General features: G+C 49.1%; 1 protein-coding gene across 3 annotated transcripts in view; it reads right to left on the bottom strand.

Annotated features, from left to right (window-relative positions):
* Positions 1-3,318: 3,318 nt before the first annotated feature.
* CHFR (checkpoint with forkhead and ring finger domains) overlaps positions 3,319-20,319 on the bottom strand; it is a 28,160-nt gene continuing 11,159 nt past the window's right edge. For all 3 annotated transcript variants that reach the window (XM_004430088.3, XM_087423534.1, XM_087423535.1), the window contains 12 exons: positions 18,096-18,263; positions 16,525-16,684; positions 15,404-15,558; positions 15,150-15,312; positions 12,946-13,088; positions 11,600-11,716; positions 11,060-11,143; positions 10,184-10,254; positions 8,853-8,940; positions 6,365-6,472; positions 5,844-5,916; positions 3,319-4,539 (listed from right to left, as the gene is read on the bottom strand). In XM_004430088.3, the coding sequence (XP_004430145.1) occupies positions 4,497-4,539; positions 5,844-5,916; positions 6,365-6,472; positions 8,853-8,940; positions 10,184-10,254; positions 11,060-11,143; positions 11,600-11,716; positions 12,946-13,088; positions 15,150-15,312; positions 15,404-15,558; positions 16,525-16,684; positions 18,096-18,263 (1,373 nt within the window). In that variant the 3' untranslated portion in view covers positions 3,319-4,496. The remainder of the gene's footprint in view (positions 4,540-5,843; positions 5,917-6,364; positions 6,473-8,852; positions 8,941-10,183; positions 10,255-11,059; positions 11,144-11,599; positions 11,717-12,945; positions 13,089-15,149; positions 15,313-15,403; positions 15,559-16,524; positions 16,685-18,095; positions 18,264-20,319) is intronic.

Here is a 20,319-nt window from a genome sequence, read left to right on the forward strand (position 1 = left end):
GAAGCGGCACGTGCCAAGGCCCAGAGGCAGAAACGGAGCAGAAGACCCTGCGGGTGGGGTGGATAGAAGGGGAGGGTTCCCAGGGGAGGGTAGGGGCGACCCGTGCTGGGCCTTCATGGGCCATGATATTGTCATTTGCTGCTATGTCACAAGCCACCCCAAACGTAGTGGTTTCAAACAACTATTTATTATTTCTCACGATTACATTGCTTGAGTGCAATGGTGTGCTGGTAAGTGTTTAACAACCTTCTCTCCAGAAAAAACAAAAATGAAATGACCCTGATTTGTAGCATTTACCCATTTCCATGCTGTGAACACTGCCAGCAGGGCCAATTTCAAGCTCCCAACTCGAGGTCCACAAATGGGTGGGTGGGAAGGGCCGTGCACCATCATAGAGAACCTCCACCAGGCAGAGGCACGTGAGAAAATGCCCACGAGAGCACAGGTAATGGTCACGTGGAGTCAACTCATTAGGAAGGAATGAGTCCTGAGGGCCTATTACCTATGTTTTTAATATGACTGGGCCGGCCCTGTGGCTTAGCAGTTAAGTGCGTGTGCTCTGCTACTGGTGGCCTGAGTTCGGATCCCGGGGGTGCACCAACGCACCCCTTGTCCAGCCATGCTGAGGCCGAGTCCCACATACAGCAACTAGAAGGATGTGTAGTTATGACATACAACTATCTACTGGGGCTTTGGGGGGAACAAAAAAGGAGGAGCAGGATTGGCAATAGATGTTAGCTCAGAGCCGGTCTTCCTCAGCAAAAAGAGGAGGATTAGCAGGGATGTTAGCTCAGGGCTGATCTTCCTCACAAAAAATAAATAAATAATATGACTTATGAAATCCAACTTTATATGATTTTTCAAATGGCTGTGTTTAGGTTACCAGCTTATGACATTCTTGAGACCATAACAATTATCTCTTGGGAGCTGGCAAGGTGGCTCTTCTGCAGGTCTCTGGGGCTCTGGTGTGGCTGGCTGCCTTCAGCTGGTGGATTCAGGGGCTGGGCCTCCCTCCTGCTTCTCTGTACAGCTGAGACAGCAATGGAGAGCAGGAAGGAACACACACGGATTATCACTGCTGCATTCACTTTTGTTGATGTCACGAGAGATAGGGTAGAAAAGAGGACATTTGAAGCAAAGGGCACTTGCAACAGAGACATGAAACAGCATGTGGCATGCCCGAGGACGTGCTGGAAGGTTCTGCCAGGAGGTAGGATAATTGCTGACCCAGGCCGAGAGCCTCCTCCGTGCCAGGCTGTTCTGAGCCCCTCACTTCTCAACACTGCTTGTGGTAAGTACTGTATTGTTTCCCTCTCACAGAAGAGGAAACAGGCTCAGAGAGGCCGGGAAGCCATGGGAGCGAGGAGACTACAGAGGCCAGATGGGGCTGCACTCCCAAGGCACCCGGGACTTTGAAATTAATTCTTCAGGGACCCATGAATCCCACCCGGAAAGAGTGCCCGGGCTCCTCCACATCCCTGCCTACACGTGGCCTGGCGTTTCCAAGGGGAGTAACTGACCTGGCCGGAGCTCCCTCTAGACCGCCACCAGCACAGTCCCCATTGGGGTCAGGCCTGGGCAGGCTGTCTGGCCTGCTGGGTTTAAGCCCTGGCCCTGCTGGCCCAGCAGCCAGTCTGCTTTCTTCGTGGAGACATCGACCCTTCCTCTTCCTCTTCCTGGGGCTGCCCCTGCCCTGTCTCACCTGCCTGGGGGGTGCTGGTGGCCCAGCAGACAGTGAGAGGCTCAGGTCTGGCCCATCACTGATGGGGTTGGGGATGGGCTTCCCTTTGAACCAGTGGGGAAGCCGCCAGTTAACCGCTTCTGCCTGACGGAAGCTGAGGTCTGGGAAGCTGCCATTATAAACAGAGGGAAAGAAGGGTCCCAGGATGGCGTTCAGGCTCCTTCGTCCAGCCACGCTTGAAGTCAGGTCTGCCCTGGGCTTTTCCGGTCAATTCCCCCTTTTTGCTTTTTTCCTCCAGAGAGGTTAGTTTCCTAGTGCAGGGCTGCTAGTGTCCACTGCAGCGGCAATCCTAACTGATTCAGAACCCTGCCACTCTGGGCCTCTTCACTGCATGAGGGCCCCCGCTGGGAGAGGCCCGGCTCAGAGTCCACCTCCTCTCCCGGTCTGGGCACTTCACTGCGGCAAAATCCACAATGCCCCCCTCCTGCTCTCAGATCTGAGCTGTGATCTGATCCTGTTAGCTCCGAGGCATTCCAGATGACTTGCTGCGTGCCTGGTTGCACTCGGAGCCCTGACAGATGCTGGCCCAGTGAGGCTTCCACGGGATCAACCGCTCACCTCGGAGCTCAGACCAGCAGGCCAGGAAGACCTAGTGCACAGCCCCTTGGAGGGTGCACGGCAGATGGGAGGTGTGGGCGGGGCTGGCACCTCTTCTGATGGGGGCACTAGGAGCACAGGAGGGACAGGGTGAGCAAGGCTGTAGGACAACGTGGGGGGTGGGAAGCAAGCAGTGGAGACCCAGCTGGGCCTGCTCTGGGGCTGGGCCCAGACAAGCAGGTGGGTGTCTCCCTCTGCAGGAGCTGGCCACACACCCCAAGAGAGCCTGTGCCACCAGGACAGTTGCACACGGCAGGGCTCCAACCCAACCGTGGCCTGGCTGTGGGGTAGGAGGGTGTTGAGGAACAGGAAGTACAGAAAGTCGTGAGAGCACACTCATCCAGCCCTGTAGAACAGCTCATCGTCATCACCTGGAGAACAACCACCCTGGTCCCAAGGCTCCTCGCGCTGGTTAAAGCCAACCAGCTCTGTTCTGTCCCCGTGTGCTCATCAGAAATGGAGCGCCCAGGCTCCAGCGGAGTCAGTCCCGCACCATGGACCTGGAGTCTGATGGGGTGTGTGCCCTTACCTTCACTGACAGATCCAGTGCAGCCTCAGGAAAGTCGCATGTTCTGTTTAAACCTAGGCAAAAAAAGCTGGTATATCCTCTAAGGGGCTGAGACTTTGTTCTTACTTTTCGGGAGAGGGAGGAGGAGGGAGTGAAGGGGGTGATGAGCCCACGTCCTGAGGTGCGGAGCCCAGGCCTTACACACAGAGCCGAGGCTTCAATATGACCAACAGGCTGTGGCTCCCTTGGGGCTGGCGGATCCAAGACCCCGTGCCTTTCCCCAGTGCTCAGACCTGGGCCCCGACCCCGAGTCATGTCTGCCTGCAGGGCCCACTCACCCAACGCGGCTGACCTGCCAGGTGGCCTCTGGCTGGCAGTAAGTAGGTAACTAGTGCCGTCTGTAGCCTGTCGCACTGTGACGGGAAGAAGCACACTGCAGCACCCCCCCACATACACACACACACTCCGGGGAGAGAAACAGACACGGCTTGTTTATTAGGACGCAGGAAGGAGCTTCTTCCGCAAACAGAGTGCTGCTTCTCAGAGTCTGTATCAAGAGCAATTCAATAGCTGAAAATCCTATTCCTGAGAAGAAGCAAAAAGTTACAGTTTTGCAAACAAACATAACAGGTGATTTCAACAAAAGATAAAAAACTTTTTTCTTTTTTTACAAAGAACAAAATTTCAAGTATTATTCCAGATGACACGGCAACCCCAACGCAGGAGGAAAAGGCAAGGACTAGCAGAAGCAAAGGCCCCTCGCGATCTCCACAGGAAGGGGCTGCTGGTGGGGGGGTGCCACCAGGGCCAACCTGTGCCCCTACACCTTGGCCTGTGCACGGCCCACGGCCTCACGTGGAAGAATAAAGAACATGGACAGCTCGGCAGGGCCTGCAGCAGGGACCAACGCTTTGCTCCACGGCAGGCTCAGGATGGCAGCGACCCAACTTATCGCCTGCCTGGGAGGGGGCCGCACTCTTAATGTCGGGGGTCTACGGTTAGCAGTCTGGACATCTGATGACTTCTTTTTAATAAACAGAAACATATATCCTTTCAAAAACCATACTATCCCCAATTTTAGTCAATTTGCAAATTATAAATTATATTATTTGTGCTACAGTCTGTGATATTTAAATCTTATTAGAAGATAAGCACCAAACCTATTAGAATAAAAACATACGAGATGCTGTGGCTTTCCCGAGGCATGGCACTCTGCACAGCCTGGGCTTGAACTGTTGCTCCCTTTTCCTAAACAAGAGAATGTTTCTGACAAAGTTTCCTTTTCTTCCCACGAAGATTTTCTTGAAGAGAGACATCCGTTTTAACCACAGTTGTGGGAAAGGGACAAAGAGCAAACCTGCACCTCATCATCTCAACAGGAGGGGACAGCTGTCGGCTGTTCTTTCGGCCGAGGCGCTCCAAGCAGCCCAGGGCTCAGAGGACAGGTTGTGCCACCCAGACTGCTGGGGGTCTCACTAAGAGAGTCTTGTCCCACAAAAGAAAGTCACACTAGAGTGCAGGACACAGAGACCCCAGTGTCCCCTGAGGGGGACTGGGAAATGCCCTTAAAATGTTTATATTCGGTATTTTCCGAATCACGCTGTCATTGACCCCTGACACTCCCAAGCCGTCTCGGTGCCTCCCTGGACGTTAGTTCTTGAACCTTGTCTGTTCACAGATATGATTGAATTTCCTGCAGGGAGAAAAGAGTCAAATTACACAAGAGGGCATCAGAGAAGCATTCAAATAAACCAATTCTGAAATTGCATCCTGAAAGAACGACATGAGAAATCAACTGTGTGCACACGTGGGGGCTCACAGAGGCATATTTTTAATACCATCAAAGAAACTAACCCCCAAAGGCAGCCTTCTTTTTTCCTTTTAAAATTTAAAATAAAAGCTGAACATCTTAGGTAATTTTCTTAGAGAAGACTTAAAGCTGCGCCTTCTCAGCACCCTCCTGGTGCCATGAACCGCTCCACAGGGCTGATGGACATGCCCACTGGGTGACAGCACTGCCACCCACCTCTCCACGAAGAGCAGCGCATCCCTGGAGGAAGACAGGTATGCCTCTGCTAGCGTTACCCATGTTTTTATTAAGAAAGATTAGCCAGTTACTGGTAAAATCTCTTATCTTATAATAATACAATTGTCTCTCCCACCACTGTTTATGCTCAGATACAAAGCAGGGTTTTTATTCCACAGACTCACTCCTTGGAAGGAGCGGCCTTTTCCTGACTCCTCACCATGCCTCTTGCACTAAGGGCATCCTCTCAGTTACTTTAATTTAAACGACAAATGACTGTTTGAGGATTAGAGTAGCTTCAAACAGCATCAATCCAAGAGACTGATTTATACGATCACTTCACCTATGGTTTAAAAGCGGAGATGAGCTTACTCCAGCAGACAACCTGACGTCGCAATGTGGATGTCACCATGAAGCGGCCTTTAAAGACCCTGTGGGAAACACCCAGTGAGAGTGACCCAGTTAGAGTGATCACAGACACTCATTCACAGCACTAAACACAGACCCGGTGCACAGCGGCACGTGCACGGGGCCCATGGCTCCGGAAGGAAGTTCTCATTGACTGCAGCCACTGATTCGGAAAGTGCTAAACCTCGAATGCGTCGGCTGGGAATGACTGGCTATGCTCTGGAGACACGGAGGTGCAAGACAGAGGCAAACATTTGCGTGCAAATGTTTCATGAAATGAGATAACAGAAGAGCAGAATTTCTAAATGATAATGCTATTCTATACACCATGTGACTTTATAGATGCATAACGGCTAAATTAGTATGTTTATCAGTAGATCGTTGACTAGTTCATGGACATCCCTAAAAGCTGAGATATCAACTTGGCCAAAACACTTAAAAAATCACTTTCCTGTTAGGAAAAGGAGGGACTGATTACTGCAGGACTACTTCTGCTCCCTCTCCCAGCGTCAGGACCCTCACTGACAGTCCTGCCCCCACCCGTCAGGGCACGACTCACTCACATTGCGTGGTGGGCCTTCACCTGGGTGCGGCAGTTGCGGCCCCAGTAGCAATCAGGACGGGACGTTACAGCCACTAGGAAGAGAAAAAATTACATATGTGTAATACATATATCACACTTACACACTCAGCTCAGTGAATTTAAGTAGAGACCCAGAACGAAACTAGCTGAAGTGCATGGCATTTTGTCACACTTTATATCTAGTTTCCTTGGACTGTCCCAAGATTTCAGAAAAGGAAAAAAATGTTTAAATAAAAACTAGTTTAGAAGTAAGATGACTCCAGTTGTCTATAGGATGTTCTTGTGCATCTTGTTTTAGAAACTCGTGTCACGGCAGACAGGCCCAGAGCTGAGCTAACATCAGACAATGGCCCTGAAATAAGGGCAGCCCTCGTGCAGGCTATCTGCCCAGCTGTCTCCTCGATGACGTAGACACAGAGCAAAGGCCCAAACAGACTGACTATCTAATAGGAAGGAGCGTAGAAGCCAATCCAAACAGCATCGAGTTGGGGGGGACCTTACCTGGCAACTCGGAAGCAGGAATGTTCTGCCGATACTGGTAGGTCAGCTCTCGGAAGCTGCGCAGGCCGCAGCAGTAACACAGCACGGTGTTCCCGGTGATCCTGTAATCTGGAAGGAGCACACAGGGGCACAGGCAGTCATCAGGCAACCTCATGTTTCCAGCACGGCAGGACAGACATGGCCTAGCAAACTAGTGGGAAACTAACGTATTGATTCATAAATGGGCAAGACACAATGGGCTAGATGTTTGAAAAACAAGAACAAAACCAATCGAGATACCAATTTATTTCCTTACAGCAAAATAATTCCACTTGGATAAAAAAATTCAAATATTTTTAAAAGTCAAAAAAAGTACTAAGGGGCCGGCCCCGTGGCTTAGCAGTTAAGTGTACACGCTCCACTGCTGGCGGCCCAGGTTCGGATCCTGGGCGCACACCGAAGCACTGCTTCTCCAGCCATGCTGAGGCCGCGTCTCACGTACAGCAACTAGAAGGATGTGCATCTATGACATACAACTATCTACTGGGGCTTTGGGGGAAAAAAATAAATAAATAAAATTAAAAAAAAAAAAAAAAGAACCTGCATAAAAAAACAAAAGTACTTAGAAGGATGAATATTATTTTTCTCTTGAGCTATTTCTAAGTATGTCACGAAAACTACATGGCACATAGGAAGGGATTTGTAAAATTAACTGCCTACAATTTAAGCATCACAATGGGACACATACAACAAAAGTGAACTACTAATGAACTGGTGGAAAATGTATTTGCAACACAAATGACAAGTGTTGTACCCTTAATTAACCAAGATACCATCCAAATCCATCCCCTCAAATCTAAAAACCCTAATATAAATATAGGCCAGGGTCACAGACAAGCAAATGACCCATAAAACAACAAGATCTTCAATTTTGTTAATAATCAAACATGGGCAGATAAAACAATGCTATATATACACTGTTTGCCTCTTTCATTTTTTGTTTTTGTGACGAAGATCAGCCCTGAGCTAACATCCATGCCAATCCTCCTCTTTTGTTTTTGCTGAGGAAGACCGGCTCTGAGCTAACATCTATTGCCCGTCCTCCTCCTTTTTTCCCCCAAAGCCCCAGTAGATAGTTGTATGTCATAGCTGCACATCCTTCTAGTTGCTGTATGTGGGACGCGGCCTCAGCACGGCTGGAGAAGTGGTGCATCGGTGCGCACCCGGGATCCGAACCCAGCTGCCAGTAGTGGAGTGCGCATACTTAACCGCTAGGCCATGGGGCCAGCCCTGCCTTGTTCATATTTACAAGACCTAAAAGGCAAATGCAGGGCTGATGGGCTCAGCGGGATGCTGGCCCTCACACCATGAGGCATATCCTTGGGGAGGACTGTTCCCATGACAAAGTCTCAACTGTGTGTACCACTGTCCAACAACCCTATTTATTTACTCTAAGGGGACAATTTTTCAAATCTACAATGCTGCAGCTCAACAGGTGCAGTGTTGTCTCACATAATGAAAAGCTGGAAGTAACTTAAATATCCTTCACTAGTGAATTGGCTGAATAAACTGATGTTAGAGTACTAAACAATTAAAATCAAGGTATAGACTTTTATTGACACAGAAACGGGCCCAGATACATTGTTGAGTGAACTGTAGGTTATAAAACAGCATATATGGTAGGATTTCACTCATGAACATTATGTACACACAGGAGTGTATGTGCTTAGAAGGGTGGTCATGAAAACATCATCATGGGTTTATCTTTAGGTGCTGGGATTTCCGATGGTTTTTACTTTATCCATCATACTTCCCTGTACCACTCGCATTTTCTTTGTGAGCCATCTCATTCTTATAAAAACAGTGAGCCATTAAAAAGCAAAACGAGTTAAGACCCAGCTGACAGATTTGGGCAACCCCACAGAGCTGCCCCAGCGCCTAAGACACTCAATGGGACGTGTCCATGAGACAGAAACACCTTGGAAGGATTCCCAGCAAACCTCTCACGTCTTTCATAATAATTTATGTCTTAGAAAAAAAGTCACTTGCTGGTTTTTCTGCAGCCTCCCACTGTGACAAAAATCACATGTCACAACACACTGGGTGTCCCTGGGAGAGCAGGTGAGCCTTCACCAAGTCACCAACACACGGAGCAACAGGCCAATGGGGACCCTGAGGGTTTGGGAACACCAGGCCCAAGATCTCAACGCTGAGAAGCGGTGGAGCCAAGGTCTCTCCAGATGTGCCCTCTCCCTCCCCTGTGGAGAAAAGATCCTGGAATATGTCATGTGGGCTCAAACCCAACTTTTAAAAAAATTCCAAAAGGATGAGGACTGTTCTGTCTGTCTCTGCCAGGGTGGGCAGAGGTTGAAGTTGTGAATGTGGGAAAGCAGATAGGTGGTACTGCCAAGGCGTGGCCTGGCAGGTTTTACTGTGTTATAGGAGGCAAAGGCACCCTTGGAAACGCACCACCATCCCAGAGGGGGAAAGCAAGTGCAATGCAGCTCACCAGACAGTAAAAACACTCCCCTCTGCAGAGCCACGAGACTTTCAGTCAGCATGTTCTTCCACGTCAAACCCCTGGTTGCCAAGTAATTCTGCGATGGGGAAACAAGAGCGATAGAAGAAATACTAGCTTGGAGAAAGAAACACTATGACAAGATATATGTCAGACATAGAAAATGTCAAGACAAGACAATGATAAGAGGGGTAAACATTCCATAAAAGGCCCTTGAGGGTGGGTGAAGCCAAAGCATAGCCAACCTGAACGTGGCAGGCATTTGCAGAGGGCAGCCCAGGGCGTGCAATGCGTGCAATTGTGGGGGGCCTTCTTCGAAGACCATGGCTTAGGACACCCAAGACAGCCCATGGTCCAGGACGGCCAGGACAGCCTTGTAGACCGTGACATCCGGCACAGCCTCATGGACCAGGATGCCCGGGACAGCCCAAGGACCAGGGCGGCCGAGACAGCCCCATGGACCAGGATGCTTGAAGAGGCATGTGGACCAGGATGCCCAGGACTGACATGGCACCACATTCACAAACTAGTACACACAACGATTCTTGTCCCAGATGCTTCTTTGCAGCCTCAAAAGGCAGGCTAGCTTTAGAATCTTGAGTGTAAGAGTTACCACATTCTCTCTAAAATTCTGCAAAGACATTCCTAGCATAGGAGTGGTGAGATATCCAATCTTGGCCGCAGCGGCCACAGTGCAGCAACAGGCCCATGACCACATGACAAGGAAGCCGAGGGTCTGGACTCAAGCTCTGCCCTTCAGACACACGAAGCTGCTTGGCTCCTTTTGTGCAAACCTACAAGAAGTGCCATGTGGACATCTAACCAGAGTACAGTAGTGTTGAGGAGTATGCCACGCAGGCGAAAAGACCCTCCGTCTTGTGTGTGTAATGTGGCACATAAATGGGGTGAAGGAAGATTCTTGGCAAGAGACTGATGTGCATATTAAACACTGAAATTCCAGGAGCCGGGCTAGTTTCCTGAAACATGGAATGGAAAATGGCCAGAAAGGAAGACAGCCAGAGAGAAGGCCCTGGTTCCACCCAAGGGCTGGCCTGCCCCTTGCCCCGGCCCCAGAAACCCTCTGCATGGGGCAAGCAGGAGTTGGAGCTGTGGGAAGCAATTCCTGTGGATTCATGGCATGATGGGCATAAAGGAAGTACCTATTTTTGGAATATGGGGAAAAACAGACATACACCAATGGCGTGCAGAAACTCTGGCAGCGATAGTCAGAAAATGCAGAGAGTCATTGGGGGAACTGAGGAGTTCTGGGGAGCCTCCTCCTGGCCTGTGCCTAACCCACATCTGCACGAGAAGCCTGGTACCTTCAGGATGTCCGACTCATAGTTGTTGTTGCTCAGCACCCCGTCCAGACACCTGTCGCCCAGGTTGAGTTCTGTCGGGATGGAGAAAGCAATGTTATCTGTTTTATACACTTGATGAAAGCATCGTTCATCCAACAGTTAAGATAACTAAATTTCCTTCATTATAGAGTCTAAAGAGAATAAAAAGTTCCATGAGAAAATACTACGTTTTTTTTTTTTTGGTAAGGAAGAGAGGCCCTGAGCTAACACCTGTTGCCAATCTTCCTCTTTTTGCTTAAGGAAGAGTGGCCCTGAGCTAACATCTCTGCCAATCTTCCTCTATTTTGTATATGGGATGCCCCCATAGCATGGCTTGATGAGTGGTATAGGTCTGTGCCCAAGTTCTAAACCTGCGAACCCCAGGGCACTGAAAACAGAGCGCGCTGAAGTTAACCACTGCACCACTGGGCCAGCCCCCTAAAATACTACTTTAAACAGAGAACAAGTAAAATGACTTCTGTTCCACTCCCTCCTGAAACAGATAGCTCTCCAAGTTGCCTCAGCGCCTGGTCTGTCATTGTGAAGTCTGAACACTGAGCCAGACTGTGTGTTTTTAGTGGTGGTGTTCCTTGTGCATAAATAACCCCTCCTCATTTTGAATTCAGCGTCCCCCAAGTGCTCTGTTATTGCTTGGTTTTGAGCTAACAGGGACTGACATTTCTACATGGCAAACATATGCAGAATGAAAAGTCAGGAAAAGGTAGTTAATTTGTGGTGACCAACAGTGGCCTCCCACTTCTCGGGCACACTGCAGGCCATCCCACCCCGTCACCACCCTCAACTGCAGCAAGAAAACATGCAAAGGCCGAAGTGAGTCTGCTGAAGAGCCAGCATTACCACAGAACGGGGCCAGGCAGCCGAGGCAGCCAGTCCGGGCACAGCCCCAGTACAGGTGGCAGAAGGGCTGCAGGCAGACAGCACCTGTGGACACAGAGCACAGCCACCAGGCAGGCATTTCAGGGAGGAAGAAATTCAAATAAGCATTAAGTAAATGACAGGCTCGATTCCAATAGTAATCCAAGAACTGTGAACCACAGCATCATATTCCATCCATTTAGATTTAAGAGTGACACACAGAACTACTGTGGCCCTGATGGGACAGATGTCAGAAGTGGACTTCAGAAGGAGAACCACCCATTATGGAAACTCGGTGTGTGACGGGGGCAGCGTTATCAATTGGTGGAAAAAGATGGATTATTCCATACGATCACGCAGGGACAACTGATTATGTGGATGAAAGACCAGACCTGCACCCTCACTTCAAACCATACACAAAAGTCAACAACACTGAAACCTGAGCCTGGAAGGACATACAGGAGAGGCACCGTGGCGGGGAGGTTGCTCAGGCAGGCAGCGTGCACCCACACCCTGACTTACACTGCTGGGGGGCGATGCGGGGGTTCTGCTCGCGCTCCGCCCTTCGGTCGGGCATGGGCTGGAAGCAGCAGGTACATATGGCGTGGCTTCCTTGCAGGGCACACACGTAATCCTGGGCTGTGGAACAGCCAGGGTGTTTAGGCGGCACATGTCAGGACACAGGCAGAAAGAGCAGATTAGACCCACATCTAGAGGGCAGCTACAAAGTACACACGAGGAGAGACAGACCTACGAGAAAACCCAGAAAGAACTCAGTCCTATTCTCCTAAATGCCAAATCACAGCCTACCATTTAAACTAAGGAGTTTAAACAGACTGAAAAATAGCCAGAGTTATCTTCCAGTTTGGTAGTTGTATCAAGATTTCAAAGATTACTTAAAAGTTTTCTACCATTTCCTATTAATTAAGGGCAGGCCATAAAGCACACACCATAAAACAATAAAGCAAGTACCATATTTAATCTCAGCCTCCTCCAAATAAATACGTGACAGGCCTGGAGGGTAAGACTGGCTGACCCCGCCCCAGGAGCTGTGTCCACGTGGCCCGGCCCCTGGACACACTGACCACCCGGTAGGCTCTGTCTATGCACGCACAGTTGCTACAGGCCCCGTCCCAATGGGGACTTTCATCTGCACCCTGCACACGACACAGCCTGCCTGGTGAGTGGCAGAGTCAGGAGCTGGCCAAGTGCTGCACTGCCCAGCCCCATCCATGGGGCTTACAGGAAGCCACCTAGAGAGCCGTGGCACGGCGTCATGGCAGATGGTAAAGAACGTGGCTCTGGGTCACAGTCCTGGGTCAGTGGCCTTGTGACAGGCTCAAGCAGACAGTGGCTAAGAGGCCAGGCCCTTGTGGGGCCACAAACCACAGAATGGCCAGGGCTGAAAACACAGATTGCACATGTCCACTCTCCCTGTCTTGATGGCACTGAGGACTCACCCATTGGAAAAGGGCAGTGACAGAGCTCACAGTTCTGGGAACACCATGACCCGTCGCAGGAAAGAGGCCAGTCTTTCATCTGAGCGCCCATGTGTGATGGTGGTTTTGGCTTTGGCAAGCACCCCTGGTGATGCCAACTGCCTGAAGCAGAGGGCTGGGGGGGCCAAGTGTTAGAATCAGGACTGAATCCCCAGGGGTGTCCAGGAGCGGACGCCCAAAAGTGATCAAGTTAATTATCTGTTTTTTAGCCCAAAACAGATTATGAGAAGTAACAAGCTACAAGAGGTGGGGGGACTACCTGAGGCAGGACAGCAGAGCAGGGAGGAGCCAGAGAGGCCAGCAGAAATGGCAGCCGGCATCCCGAATGGTCACAGCAGAGCAACAGCACGGAAGGCGCGGCTGTCTCACCTGTCGTGACGCTGGCAGATGTTGACGGTGTGTCCCCCAGGGCCTGCGGTGCCCCTGGCTCACTGCCGGGCTCTGGGCAGGGAAGGGGCTGCCCCGCTTGCCTCCGGTACTCAGGGCATTGTCGGCACACAACGTATGGCTGGCTGCAGGGAAAGCAAAGGCAGACCTGGAGTGTGCAGGAGTCGGGGGACACCTGGTCTCACGGGTGTGGGTGGTGGCGAGGATGCCCCAGTCCCGATGAGAGCAGACCCAGATCCCCAAGCAGGGCGGCCCCTTCTCACACCTCAGCTCTGCACCAGCTGCTGCTGCCCAGTGGGTGCAAAGGGGAAGGACAGCACATCCCCGCCTAGCACCCCATCACTGCTCACCCTGGAACAGCAGCAGGCAGAGGGCTCTCCTCCCTGCCACGTCCCGGCTCCCCTCTTCCCTAGGGTTTCCAGAGCCCTCACACCCTTCAGCTGTTCCTGGGGTCCTGAGACATCTCCTGACTGCCCTTCACTTCGGGACGCCATCCCCTGGGGCAGCACAGCCACTTAGCCCCTACACTGGGCAGGACGTGCTCTCGGAGGTTCAATGCTGGGCAAGCTGTGAACCATGTCCAGAGGCGCACTTAGCTTGCCCGGGGCACTCAAGACTGTCACCCTGGGCACCCAGGAAATGTCTGCACATCCTTCCCTTTGTTAGAGTCAGAGCCCGAGCCACGGTTGAATGCTGCTGTCCTCAGGGAGCTTTCCAACTGGCGGCAGAAGCCCTGCACCACACCTAGTCTTATGCACTTCAGCTGAGCTATCAAACACTGCCAATGGCAAAAAAACAATCCACAGGAAAGACAAACACAGTGTCCTCCCCTCATCTCAGTCAGAGAACACCTTCCCGGGCCTGCTGCCAACAGCAGGAACCAGGGAGGGAAGAACAGGTAAGACCTGACGAGAAAAAGCAAAAACAGTGAAGATGCTCAGCCTCATTCGTCAGAAAAACATCACGTAAATGGGAACAAGATGACCTTCCTCTCCTGTTACGCCGCGTGTCGGCAGGAATTACTGAAACCCCTCCACACACCCCTGAATGCCAACTAGGACCTTTCTGAGGGGCATCTGATGACACAGAAGTCACAAGTCCAGCAAGGCTTCAGACTCCGGTCAGACTCTGACCTGACCGTTCCACTTCCATCTACTTATCTCCATGAAATAACTGGAGATATTAGTAAAAAAACTATAAATGCAGGATATGCACTGCAGCATTGTCTCTAAATTCAAAATATTGGAAATAGTACAAAATCACACGTACAGTGTAATTCCATCTTCATAAAAATATTTATTTACATTACATTCCACCTCATTAAAAAAAAGTATGTATGACTGTGTATGAATAGCCAGATGGATATACAATAAGATGTTCACACTGAAGTGATTTTTGGTTTTCTTCTTTTTGCATGACCATTACTTGCTAAATTTTGTGAAAAGAAACTCAAATAATAAATTTTGGGGTTTTGTTTTTTGTCTTTTTAAATATCATGGCCTGGACTCAAAATCCAGACCCCGCACTTCCAAGTCAGGAAACATCAGCATTCCACGGCAGATGAACTAAGGTCTCCCAGAATCGCATCCTCTCAGCCAGGTGACCATGGCTTTTCTGTAATAATATCCTGACAAATGATAAATACTGCAACTTACACAGCAGGACTTGATGGCCACTAGATAAGCTACAGAGAGTAAGTGTGCTCACGTGGGACAAGGACACGTTAAATCATAATCGTGACGTTTGTCATAGCCAGTGAGTCAGGGAGCTTGATGAGGAGCCCGAAAATTATCGCCTATCGTGGTCATCATTTCACAATGGATGTAAGTCAAGTCATTATGCTGTACACCTGAAACCTACATAGTGCTATGTCAATTGTATCTCAATAAAACTGGGAAAAGATACAGATAAGCAACAAAAAAAAGAATAAATGTTCCATGTATACCTGGAAAAAAAAAGGGTATCCGAGGAGGCAGGGCAGCGAATACCCTCACAGTCACCTGAGCCAGTGGCTGTCCTTAGCACCCACACACCCTTGCCACACTCAAGGCAGGCGATATCACCACCCAACCATCAGAAGCGAGCCCAGACCACCAGGAACTGGGCTGCTCAGTGCAGAACCCGGACTCAGACCTCGTGCCGCCCACCCAGGTCCCTCCTCCACTCCCAGCCAGGCGCAGGCTCACCTAACATCCGAGGACTCACTGTCCACATCTGACAGCTCCAGCAGGTCCTCCGAACTCCCTTCCTCATCAGAGAAGGACCTCCTGACTTTGGGCTGCAGCATGTCTTGAGTGATCTTGTTCCTGGCGGCCATGCTCCGCACATCTTCCTCGCTGCGACTCTTGTCTGGAATTCAAAGAACACAGCTCTGCTGGGTGGTGGGCCCCTGGGGAGACATGCCTCCATCTCCCGGTGCCGGGCAGGCTGCCTCACTTGCCTGGGTGCTGGAGAAGGTACGCCTCTACCAGGTTGTTGAGGATGTGGTTTTTACAGATCCGTTCGACCGGACAGCGGCAGGTGGGGCACAGGGCAGAGCGCTCCATCCAGCCTGAGTAGCAGGCCGCGCAGAAGGTGTGCATGCAGGGCTGCAGGCTGAGGGCACAAGGACAGGTCTTCAGAGGCCCCCTCGGGGCACTCGAGGGTAGAGTATCTGCCCACCAGCTGCAGCAGCCCCCAGACACCAGGGCACGTGGGGCACGGCCTGCCTGGAGCATGAGAAGTAGAGGCCCCGGGTCACGCTGCCTCTTTCCCCAGAAGAGGACGTGACCTTGCTCAGGCTGAGGGTTGGTTACAAAACAGAAAAGCAAGCGAACTCCCTGCTCACCGAGCCCTCTTGACTCAGCGGGGCCTCGAGCCCGTGCTCCTCATGTGGTGCCCACTGTAGGCAGTGTCTGTGTCCTCGGCTAACAGATGGGGAACGCCACCTGCCTTGCACAACCCACCTGAGAAATGGTCCCCGCACAAAAACACGGCATTCCACCTAAACTGCTTTAACTGGGTCCCTGTTAATTAAAAGAAGCTAGAGGCCACGAGGCACTCTGTGTTCCAGGAGGAACAAGAGAGCAGACTGTGAGTTCAGGAACACGAGGAAGGGAGACACCGAGTATAGGAAAGATTGGCTTTTCAGCTGAAATTCGGACAGGCTCTAATTCTTACGTTCCCACAGAAAAGCACTGAGACAGTGCTCCCCTGGCCACTCCTGGGATCTTCATTCTGGTACACTTGTTCTACACTGACTGTTACATTTCCTTAACTCAGTTCAGTTCACCTGATCTATGTCTGAGGTGGACTGGGCCACACCGGTTAGACGTGACCCCTGTCAATCAAGGCCATCCCCATGTCGGTCTTGGGGGTTCTTACAGCCTCAGTCACCGGCGCCAGGTGTTTGGCTAGTTGGCACCCAAGTAAAATGAAAACGGTAACCTCAGCAGACTCAACCCCAAACATGATCCAGAAGCTTGCTTCACCTGCGCCTCCTCCTCCAGAGCCCACAGCCCCTCCACTGGACGAGTCACCCGTGACGCTCCCCGCCAGCTCCCCGCGCTGCAGCGTGTGTACCTCACACAGTCGTGCAGCAGGTCCTGGCAGATGATGCACGTGAGCGTCTCCTCCATCTTGTCTGGCTTCATGGCCACAGCGCTGACATCCTCGAGGGCAGCATGGGTGTCTCTACACTGGTCCACGACCAACAGCTGCAGGTTTGGGTCAGGCTCCCCGTCTGTGAGAGAAAGGGACATGTTCTGACCGTCACAAACAAGGAGGAACAGATGCTCGGTCTTTTTGTCTTACGAATGTCTTAACGTGTGGACAGAAGACAAAGTTCTCACAAGTGTTTGCGCTTTAAAGGGCATTTTTAAGAAGGCCCAAAATCAGCCTCATATTCCAGGATGCTTAAATTTTGTTTTAGAATAGTTAATGACAAAAAGCACATTTAGGATACATGGTTAAGAGATAAGGGCCAGTTGTCAAAGAGTATTTGTGTATAAAGTCATTTTTGTTTAAACAAACAGCATGATTCATGTACACACAGGAAAGCGCTGGGAAGCATGGGCTCTCAGATGTCACCAGGAGCTTTAACATTTTTTTTCTTTTCTTCTGCTGACGTCTTTTAATTTTCCTATAATGCTCATGTGTTGCTAATCATAGATTAATTTTCAATTAAAGAAATACTTGCACACAATTTAAAAAGTCAAAGATTTAAAAGAAAACAGAAGGAGCAGACCACTGCCCCAGCCTCTCCTCACCGCCAACCTCCATCCTCTGAGGAAACTACTCTCATGTCTTTTAGCTGTTTCTTCTGTGTTTCTGACCTTGAATGCTACCATCTCCTGACATCTATTAAGGCAGAAAAGGATTTTGCCCCCAGACCCCCTTCCTAATATTACTGTAACACAACTGTTGGTTCAGTATATTGTATGTACGTTGTTATGCTTAAGGAAGTATTCACTGCTGAGACAAACAGTATACTGGAGTTAAGTTTTCTTCCTTATACAATTTTTCATTTTTGATGGAGTTAAAAATCACTTCATTTTTATACTTGCTTATCTTTTTGTGTACCTACTGACGATTCCTTCCACACCCTCCCCAAGCCGATCGATTCAATTTTCCACTCAATACATCAGATATCTAGTTTCCTTCCCCCGAGGCCCCCCTCCTGGAGTCTTGCTGTCACACCATGCCAATCAGAGGCTGCTCTCAGGCCTGCAGACCAGCTACTGTCCTACCACAACGTTCCCAAATATTCTTTACAATCTTTTAACTTTGGCTTTTAAAGTGTAGGTTTTTCTCTAAATCACCTTTAATGTGAAAGTTCAAACTATCACTTAAAGATAACATAGTCTTAAAAATTGGTTGTCATATCAAGACAGAGCGGCAATTCAGAATGCATTGTTTCCAGACCAGGAGCATATCCTGATAGTAAACAGTTTGATCCCGATGATGCAAACAGGAAAGAAAAGGCCCAGATTTCCATTTGGAAAATGCTTAAGTACCACAGGCATCAGCCTGAGACAACGTCCTCATGCTTTTGCAGAAGATGAGGTCCCATCGGGGGCAGATCAGACAGTCCCATTGGGGCCCCAAGGCACTCACAAGAGGGTGAAGGGTACACAGAACCATGAGACTCTGACCTCCTTTCATCCTCTTCTTAATGGGCTCCAAATCCTCCTGATCCTGGGATTCCAACAGAGAAAAGGATGCTCCCTCTCTGTCTGGGAAAACTGAAGGGAGGCTGGAGATTTCATCACTTGCCATGGATGGACCATACCCTTTCGGGGAGACGCCTGCATCTCCAGAGCCTGAGAGAGGGGAAGGACAAACAAGAAAGGTTCTGATTTATCCACCTTGGAAGGAGAGAGCATTGAGGGTAATGTGTCACTGATTCAAACCAGGTGCAGGTAATCCACGATGCCTTACTTTAAGAATAATATATGCTTATTAAAAAATACTCGTTTACTCAACTCACATTTCTCAAATGCATTTGTGCCCATCGTTGTGCTCGGTAGAGCTGGGGGAAGCAGCACATTCACGGAAAAGAGGCAGAGATGTTTGTGATGGGGATCAGTCTAACGCAGGGCTGGTCACACACTGGTAACCGTGTAACACGCACTATACTCTAGACAGAGTTAACATGGAGGTACATGTAAAGGAGAGACCTCGCAGAAGACGGATGCAGCAGCAGGATGCAGACTACAAGGAGATGGAGACCAGACAGGAGATGGCAATGGCGAGTGCGAGTGTGATAAAGGGAAGGAGGGGAGAGAGTGACCCGCAGGTAAAGTACTGATCTACACAAGCAAGAAGCTCGAGTCATAAACTGAAATGAACTTGGCAGAAAGGTATGGAAACTTGCCAATAACTTTTATCTTAACAAAGACCTAGTTTATATTAATATGAGAGTATGATAGATATCTAGTCTATAATCTTCATATGGTGTTACTATTTTGAAAAAGGGAGAAACTGGCCTAGAGCAGCTGAAAAAAAGAAGTGAGAACTGTCTGGGAACAAGTGAGCTCAGACACTAAGGGAAGAGAAGAGGCAGCCTCCTGGGCTGGCTCCTGGCTCTGGTGCTCACTCCTGCTGTGGTCTTGAGGGGCTGCTTTCCGTGGGCATTCTCACTCCAGAAGGAAGATTATAATAATGGTGCCTCCCCGACAGGCCTGTGGTGAGAATTAACTTCCAACTTATAAAAAGCCCTTGGTACCCTACCTCACATTTAGCAGGGAAGTATTAACTATGGTTATTTTGTTAGTATGTATACACTTAGGCATTCAGATAGAAACATTTCCCCAAGTTTACATAATGGGAGCTAATCTTTCCATTTGAAGAATTTGCTTACAGCAATATTTTTTTCTGTTTATGTTTTTATTTTTTTAAATAACACAAGTAATATATGAATGCACTGCCCTTTTATAGCAGAATATTCCACCGTACGTGTATGTACATGTGTGTATATAATACATATACATACTATATAACACATATATATACACACACACACACACACACACACACATTTCCTTTATGCATTCATCCTTCGATGGGCACTTAGGTTGTTTCCATGTCTTGGCTGTTGTGAATAAGTTGCAGTGACCATGGGAGTGCAGATGTCTCTTCAAGATAGTTATTTCACTTCCTTTGGATATATATCGAGAAGTGGGATTGCTGGATCATATGGTAGTTTATTTTTAACTTTTTGAAGATCCTCCATACTATTTTCCATAGTGGCTGCACCAATTAAAACTCCCAGCAAAGATGCACAAGTGTTCCCTTTTCTCCACATCCTCACCAGCATTTGTTATCTTTTGACTTTTTGATAATAGCCATCTAACAGGTATGAGGTGATAATACTGTGGTTTTGATTTGCATTTTCCTGATAATTAGTGACGTTGAACATCTTTTCATGTACCTGTCGGCCACCTGTATGTCTTCTTCGGAAAAACGTCTATTCAGATCTTCTGCCCGTTTTTTTAATCAAATTGTTTTTTGCTGTTGAGTTGTATGAGTTCTTCATACAGTTTGGATATTAACCCCTTATCAGATATATGATTTGCAAATACTTTCTCCCATTCCACAGGCTGCCTTTTCATTTTATTGATGGTTTCCTTTGCTGTGCAGAAGCCTCATCCAAACAAGTCCCACTTGTTTATTTTTGGTTTTGTTGCCTTTGCTTTTGGAGTTAAAACACTGCCCTTTTAAAGAAATTAAAACATTATCAAAAAATTATCAAAACCTGATCCCTAATACTGTACACTGTGCTATACATACAAAGAGAATAGAAAGAAATTCTATTGCTGAAGTAGCTCCTCTTTATAGGCCAGAGCTGTTTTGTGCTTCATTTCTGAAGAGTTATAA

This window comes from Ceratotherium simum, chromosome 35, assembly GCF_057802395.1.
Source record: "Ceratotherium simum simum isolate JZ-2026a chromosome 35, ASM5780239v1, whole genome shotgun sequence".
NCBI classification, from domain to species: Eukaryota; Metazoa; Chordata; class Mammalia; order Perissodactyla; family Rhinocerotidae; genus Ceratotherium; species Ceratotherium simum.